This window comes from Gossypium raimondii, chromosome 5 (genome assembly GCF_025698545.1).
Source record: "Gossypium raimondii isolate GPD5lz chromosome 5, ASM2569854v1, whole genome shotgun sequence".
Taxonomy (NCBI): domain Eukaryota; kingdom Viridiplantae; phylum Streptophyta; class Magnoliopsida; order Malvales; family Malvaceae; genus Gossypium; species Gossypium raimondii.
This window is the reverse complement of record NC_068569.1, coordinates 45,628,947-45,636,911: the sequence shown is the minus strand read 5'-3', so window position 1 is coordinate 45,636,911 and position 7,965 is coordinate 45,628,947. Positions and strand designations below refer to the sequence as shown.

General features: G+C 31.9%; 1 protein-coding gene across 6 annotated transcripts; it reads right to left on the bottom strand.

Annotated features, from left to right (window-relative positions):
* Positions 1-3,557: 3,557 nt before the first annotated feature.
* Positions 3,558-7,700, bottom strand: LOC105766212 (vesicle-associated protein 4-2-like). 6 transcript variants are annotated; one of them, XM_052631834.1, is made up of 9 exons: positions 7,227-7,700; positions 6,720-6,790; positions 6,437-6,518; positions 6,175-6,284; positions 6,043-6,099; positions 5,873-5,951; positions 5,689-5,765; positions 4,355-4,383; positions 3,558-3,789 (listed from the first exon to the last, which is right to left on the bottom strand). In XM_052631834.1, exons 1-9 carry the CDS (start codon positions 7,486-7,488, stop codon positions 3,669-3,671), a joined length of 888 nt encoding a protein of 295 aa, XP_052487794.1. In that variant the 5' UTR covers positions 7,489-7,700; the 3' UTR covers positions 3,558-3,668. The 6 variants fall into 6 exon arrangements, with proteins under 6 accessions (XP_052487794.1, XP_052487798.1, XP_052487799.1 ...); XM_052631838.1 differs by having other exon boundaries at positions 3,606-3,789; positions 5,689-5,750; positions 5,872-5,951; XM_052631839.1 differs by having other exon boundaries at positions 3,606-3,789; positions 5,689-5,738; positions 5,872-5,951.
* Positions 7,701-7,965: the final 265 nt, after the last annotated feature.

Sequence of the window (7,965 nt, the reverse complement as noted above, 5' to 3'; positions counted from 1 at the left end):
AAAGCATAAATCGATAAACAAAAGAAGGAAATAAACAAAACACATAAAGAATAAAATGTACATAATATATTTATTGAAATTATGAGGAAGAAAAACGAACACAAGATTTACATATAAAATTTTGAATTATAAAATTTATATAAATATATAATGCATTTATGAAAATAAATAAAATATATATAAATTAAAATATATGTTAAAAAATATATATGTATTTGAGCATTTTTGAAAAATAAATTAAAACAAAGACATATACGTATATAGATAAATATAAAATGTTCATTTTAGAAAATATGTAAATATATTTACATGTACATATATATAAAAATAAATCTATACATATATATATAAATTATAAAAATAATTACATATATATAAAAATAATAATAATAACATTATTGAAATTAATTAATAAAATATATAAATTATGAAAACATTAATTACATATAAAAATTATTAAAAATAAATAAATAATAAAAATTATAATTATATTTTGAAATTAATTAATTCTCTAAAAAAATAACAAAAAGGACTAATTTGAATTGGAAATAGGAGTCTGGGGCAAATCCGCAAATAATTGGAGGTAAAAGGGACCATATTGAACACGCGAATAACATAGAGGGGCTGGAAAGAAAATTATCCCTTCTCCTCCAAAACGGCACCATTCAAATTGCACCTAATTGAAATCGAAAATAAATTAAAGGGGTAAATTTAAAAAAATAAAAACTTAATTGCAAAAACCTTAAAAGGTAGAGGGGCTAAAAGCGCAATTTACCCATCCGCATAAAAACACGCAGATCCTAGGCCGGGTCGGGTCGAATTCGGGTCGGCCTCCCCAAAACGACATCGTTTTAGCACGTGGGGAGGCCTAATGAAACGACGTCATTTCCAAAAGGCTATTTAAGCCAAAAAATAATTCAAATATTTCATTTTTAATTTTAAAAAAAAAATTTCAAAAAAACTCTCCCCTCCCCAATCGTCCGGCATCCAGTCCGTCCATCGGCCGGTCATCGGCTACTACGCCTGGCCGATCTCGCGGCGCAACACATTGTCTCTGCAGAGTCAAAAAGAGGAAAATCCTAATCTTGTCCTTGCGACTTTCTAAACCCAAATCCGGGTTCCAAATCCCCAAAATCGAACCAAAAATACTAAGAAAATCAAGAAACCCTTCGGTTTTCGGCCACCGACCCTCGGGGGTGGCTCCCTCAGTCTTCTCACGACGTGACAGACCACACGAAGGTAAAACTCTTTCCCTTTTTCCTTTATTGTATCAGTATGTAAAAAAATAAAAGAAAACAAATAACTGAAACAAAAAAAAATATCAACCTTTGCGTTTTTTATTGATTCTCCGATTTAATATCCAGTTTTCACGTGAAATGCTGTTATCTTTTTCTTAATGATTTTTTTCCGATCCCCCTATTACAGTGTTTCACTGGCTTTTTATAGCCAAAATAATGATATCATAAATAAATCAAATTTGTTTTCTTTGATTCGTAATCTTTTTTCTTTCCATGTACTACTATTTCCTTTTCTTGATGTGCAGGTACGAAGATCGGGGGAGATTCGGAGGGCGAGGCCTGGCTTGCGGCGCGAGTTCCCCCTGAAACCCTAGGGTTTTCCTGAATCTGTTTTGGGCCACTATATTCGGGCCTCTTGTAGTTTAACAAAAATCGGGTCTGGGTTTGGGCCACTGCTCTTGTATTTTCGGGTTTAGGTCATATAGGCCCGTTATAGTTTGGGCCTTTTAGACCCAGGCCATAATAGGGTGTTACATATTGTATAAAGACTTTCAAGGAATCAAGATTGTTTCAATTCCACACCACGCTAGAACATTCCAATTCCACATTATTGAAATAAACTTAATGTTTATAATAATGAGATTTGTGTCAATTTAAACAATGTGAAACAATATCTAGTGCTCAATTTGAGATGGTTACCGAGTTCCAATGCTATAAAGTTAAAAATAATGGCATGTATAAAATCATAGTGTATTAATTAATGGTTTCTCTAGAACCATTTAATTTTCTTAGAACTAAATATAATTTAACTAGGCTTAAATTTAATGACACATTTTATTGAAGCTTTTGGAACAATATCAAAAATAAAGTCAAAAGAACAATTTTGGGCCTGTTATGTCTTGTAACCGTTTGTTAGCTTAAGCAATCATATATCCTTAAGCAGACGGAGATTTTGAATCGATCAATGCAAGGCAATTATTCCATGTCTGAATGCTCTTCGCTATAATTGTCGCTGGGCCTAGGTCCTTGAATAGAGGATTTTCAAGAGTCCTCTTTACTAATGCTGAGTGACAAACTTTTCCCAACATAACAAGTTCACCGCAACACTTGATAGAAATACTCCCTGTCTTGAAAATACTCATGAAAGCTTCTAGAACACAGGGCAAACCCATTTTAGTTTCACAATTATTTTCCTTAATAATTTGGTCGTTCTCCTTCGTAGACATTACTGCCACGCAAGTTAAGAATAAAGCCACTAGTACGAAATAAACATTAAGGCTTGCCATACCGCTCGAATCTGATGTTACTAGTTAAATTTTGTTCGTAAAATTAATTTCAAACAAGATTTGCAAGGAAAAAAATCGCATTTATAGGAAGTGTTATAACCATATTGGACTAGAATACATTACAATAAATGAAAACATTCAATATTTCAGTTTAATTAGAACATTCAATATTTCAGTTTAATTAGCATTAATTTTAATTACTACAAATCTATATAGTAATTCAAAGACACACATTTATACTTCCCTTTATAATTCTTAAATGGAATTAAACGGATCACGAAAATAAGGTTCAACAAAGATGATTATGTCATACATGTGTTTCACCGTTGAAACTAGGATTGAACTATTACGTCCACTCCAAACCAAACACCGGGACGATAATATGGAGGAAACAACAAATGGGAAAAGCAATATGGGATATAGTACACTTGCATTACAGGCACACATATTCCACTTCACCAAAACAGGCTTTTAGCGGCGCTAAAAAGCGCCGCTAAAAGTATTTATGGCACTTTGAGAAGCGTCGGAAAAAACGCTGCTAAAGAACGCGTCGCTAACTTTAGCGGCGCTTTTACCCAAAAACGCCGCTATAGACCATGATATTTAGCGGCGCTTTTCCCACAAACGTCGCTAAAGACCATGACCTTTAGCGATGCTTTTTCCACAAACGCCGCTAAAAATATAACCTTTAAAAATTATTTTAATCAAATAATATTTATTTTTATGATAAATATTATATTATGTTTTATTTTTTAAATTTGAACTTTAAATATACTTTTTAAGGATAAATAAAAAATATTATTTAAATTAAATTTTCTATGAAAATTTTAACTTTAAAACTAAATATAAAAATTAATGAATTTAATTTTAGAATTTAAAATAATAAATTAATAACACAATTAAAATTCAAAAGTTAGAACTCAAGTTATCATAAATATTAAAGTAAAAATAAAATTTAGAATCAAAACTAAAATAAATAATACATATGAAAAATTAAAACACGATAAAGAATTTAAAAATTAAACACCACGCATAAAATTTATCAAACTAGTTAAGAAATACATGGTACAGCCATGCAGTATAAATACAATAGAACCATAGGGTAATTTTCCATAAATATCTTCAGAGTACCAAGAACAATTTGTCACAAAATTATAAATACAATAGAATCATAGGTAGCAGACAAGCTATTTGTTACTTTTTGTTTTGCTTCCAAGGCTTCCTCAGCAACCTTCATCTTGGCAACAGAATCATCTTCATGATCCCTGCTTAAGAAAACAAAGAATATATTGTTAAACAATTTAGAACTTGAAAAAGAAAAGAACCATGTTACTCAGACTTAGGTATGAGTGTTAGGTGTCAGTATAAAGACATGTCAGATATGGGTATGAAGGCATGTCTGAGATAAGTATGTTTAATTTTTTTTCCAAGTTTTCCCACATCCATGGGTTCCGGACACTGGTACTTAAATCATAAAGAGTCGGAATAAAAAGCATAACCATAATAATAAAGTACGAACCTAAAAGAGCAAGTACATTCAACAACATATTTTTCTTGAAATCCCATAGAAGCAAGATAGCAAATCATGTGGCAACTCTTATCATATAAAAAATAGAGGAACTAATAGATCATAAAACTATAAAGACGGCTAAGGGCAAAAGTGGACATTAGAACCAAAAACAACAAAATAAAGGCACTAATATAATAACTTAAACTTTTAGGTTCAATGATTCTTTGACATCAACAAAATTAATAATACAATTTCTATATGTTAAGAAACATCCTGGCTGAAGGTTAAATGAAGAGGCTTAAACTTAAGAAGCAGCTTACCTATGTTCGGCACCTTTTGAATTATTTACCTGAAAAGCTTTTTTTCAATAAATCATGTACACATAAACTCAAGATGAAGAAAAACAGAAAATATTAGTCCAATATTATAACTGAAAATTGCATATCCTTGTACAGCTTAATGTGCTTGTTAGCATGAGAATTTAAAAAAAAAGCTCTTTATAATTGAAGGGACAATGGAAATTAGAACAGAATAAAACTAAACAGGCAAGAAATAAAATGGATATCAATGGACACCTCATCCCGAGAACATGAGAAACCATAGCCTAGTTTTGAGTTAAGATTAAAGAATAGCATTACCTAGGAAGTGTTACACAATTTGATCACAATTTTGAACCATTGCATACAACATAACATACCAAAAGAACTTCAACAACATTACAACATAAGCCTAAGACAAATTATAATTTAAGTGTCAGCTAACCTTGAGGTAGGCACAAATATGTTACTAAAGACAAAAATAACAACATAAAGCCATAGAAAATAAATAAAAGTTCAAACAAACAAAGCAAGAAACAGAACTGTCTAAGTTAGAACTCTGAAAGACCAATCGGAATAAATGAAACGACTAAAATAGGCAAAATAAAGAATACACAGAACGGGAAATATATAAAAAATTTCAGAAAAAAAAATAATTTATTCGAAAATAATAGCAATGAGAACTGATTTTAGACCACCCCCCAAAAAAAAATTCTACCCTTAGCTTCCACAAAGGGTTTAGGAAAACGAACAAAGATTTAATTTTTACAGAAAAAGCAAGAACCGACTTACCGGAAATTCGAAACTAAATAGACGGATAAATAGTCAAACTAGTAGAGTTAGTATATGCATGTCATGCAGGTCTAAATGCTGGAGCTCAACTTCCACTGAGATGTATCTCCAGCAGCAAAACAACTTATAATTAAGCATTACCATAAAAAAAATTGGATCAGCAAAGTGAGAGCACCTGATTAAATAAGATAACGAGTTAAAGAGACTGAGACCTTTGCAATCTTCCACACAAGATAAGAAGTATTATGACAATTCCAGTTATGAAAGACACAAAATGAGATCGAAAAAGATAAGGCAAATCACAAATTCCACAAGCAATTTGTTAACTGCGGTGCAAGGGATAGCATGATAAAATATAAAAAAAAATATAGAAAAATACTACACACAGAAAATAAATAAATTGCTGATCAACAAAAACTTGCAAAATTAAAAATTAAGCCACTTTCAATAATTCAATTAAATTCCTAAAATCTCCAATGATAAACATAAGAAGCAACTAAACAGAAGTATATTACAGAGCCTAACCTAAATTATAGAGATCATACCTTGAATCCAACTCTGTTGTCTAAGCAAGCATGCCAATCTGCTTTCATTTCTTGCAAAGGAACTCGATCATGCGACCCGCAATAAAGTAGTCAAATTTAGACATGCCACATTTGGAATATTAGAAATAAGACAGTTTTTCATGTTACAAAAGGTTCCAATTTTTATGTCTGGAAAACTTTTACCTCTCGGGCCCTGATATACAGAGTTCAACGTCCTCAAGTTTTGGTTCCAAGTAAGAAGAGTATACTTTCTCAATCTGAGGCTGAGTTCAGAGAAAAATTCTCAGTAAGAAACTGAATGCTGAACATTTTTAAATCAAACTATAGAAGAAAGAACATATGGTGTATATTTACCTCGTTGTGGTCTACAAACATCTTATTAGCCCGTAAATAGGATTCTATCATAGCAATCTACATTTTTGCAATAACTCAGTAAATCAAGGGTCAATAGATCAATTGAAACAAAGACACACACCAAGGACTTACAGTCTCATCACTTCTACCAGTCAATTGTAGACCCATGATTTTAAACTTAACCCTGCTCTTTTGATCCATCTGTTTTTCATTGTTCTCAGGAGGCTCCACGAACTTGAAGACTAGTAAATCCATTCAAAAACAGAAATAGAAATTCATAAGAATGTTTCAAAAGATAAAGAAAAATAAACTAAACAAATATGTCTGCCAAGTGCCAAAGCATGATAAAAACCAGAAGTGAAGGGTATGCATAAGCGTACAAAAAAACATTTACCCGTTGCTATGATGCTCTCGCCAGGGGCTAGAATGGCACCCGGAGGGCGCATGAAACAGCTCTTTGGTGCAGTTGTTTGAAACTAAACCAAAAAAAACAAAAGGACTCGTTATGAAATTCATCAAAGCAATGGTTATAGTATAAAACATTTAACAAAAATATACTTGCTTGTTGTTTTCAGTTCTGTCTCTAACTTATAAATCACTAACATGCCAAATAAGGTCAATGATGAAAACAAAAACAACAAAAGGAAACAGAAATGTCTCAAAGGTATAATGTGTACCTTGAAAGCTGCATATGACTTGCTTATGTTTTTTATCCTGACTGCGTTCCTCACCTGTTTGCCAGGTTCATCTTGGAAAAACAAACCAAAAAACACAATTAAGAATAAGAAAATTGTAATCTGAATGGGTTAAAATTTTAAATAGTATATAATAATGGCTTTTAAATTTGCATTCTGCAAATTCGGGTGCACTTCTTTAGAAATAAATCAAAAAGAAAATTTCCCAAATTAAGTCAAAATATCCATATTCTTAGTGGTTCTCATTTCAAAGTTAAATTTGCTTAGTTACAAGTAAAAGGGGTAAAAAAACTGAAGCAAAACTACAAAATTATACTCTGCCTTTATTAACAATCTTAAATTTTAGTTAACTTAACTGTCAATTTCCTAAAATAAGGATCAAAGTTTTTGCTTTAGCTTTTTGATCAAACAAATGGAAAATCCAAAACCTGATAAGATATAATTTTTGAAGGTCTGGAAAGATAATTTTTTAAAAAGGGAAGTACATACATGGAAAATATAGCTTATTAGCTGGATCAAGTTTGAGCCGACGCCGAGTCGGCAAAAGCGACTTTGCAACGGAGGAAACTGAAATGGTAGAGCCGTGATGATTCGATCCTTCGGCATGAGGTTGAGTTTGAATGTATAGATTAGACGCTGAAGAAGAAGACGGAGTCGTTTTGGTATTATTCCCGGTTTGGCGAAAAGGCAGCTTAAAAATTCCCCAAACTTTGCCATCGGAGGGTGACTTTTGCTCGGTATCTATCGCCATCTCTCTCGCAAGCACATGTACGGCACCGTGTGCCGTGTCGCGAAGATTCTAGAACCAAAAAACCTTTGCTGGAATTTGAGAGTTTTAAGACGAAGAACAAACAAGAATTGACTTGGCTTCAATTGGGAAGAAACACAGTTGAATAAGCTTCTGGGTTTCTTTCTTGGATGGGGGAAATTAGGGATTTTAGGGGGGAAAGTTGGGGATTTCGGGGGGAGGGGGAGGGAATTTTATAAAATGGCGCTATTTTTTTAAAATTAAATTTTATTTTGTGGCGTTTTTTATAAAAACGCCGTAAAAAATTATTTTATTTGAAATAAAACGACACTGTTTTGCTATATAAAATGGCACTATTTTGCCGCTATTGCTTACTTTTTGCAAAAAATTATTTCATTTGGAATAAAACGATATTGTTTTGCTATGCTAAAAATCTTTTATTTTGTCATTAAAAATTATTAGTTAAGTGATTTTATAAAA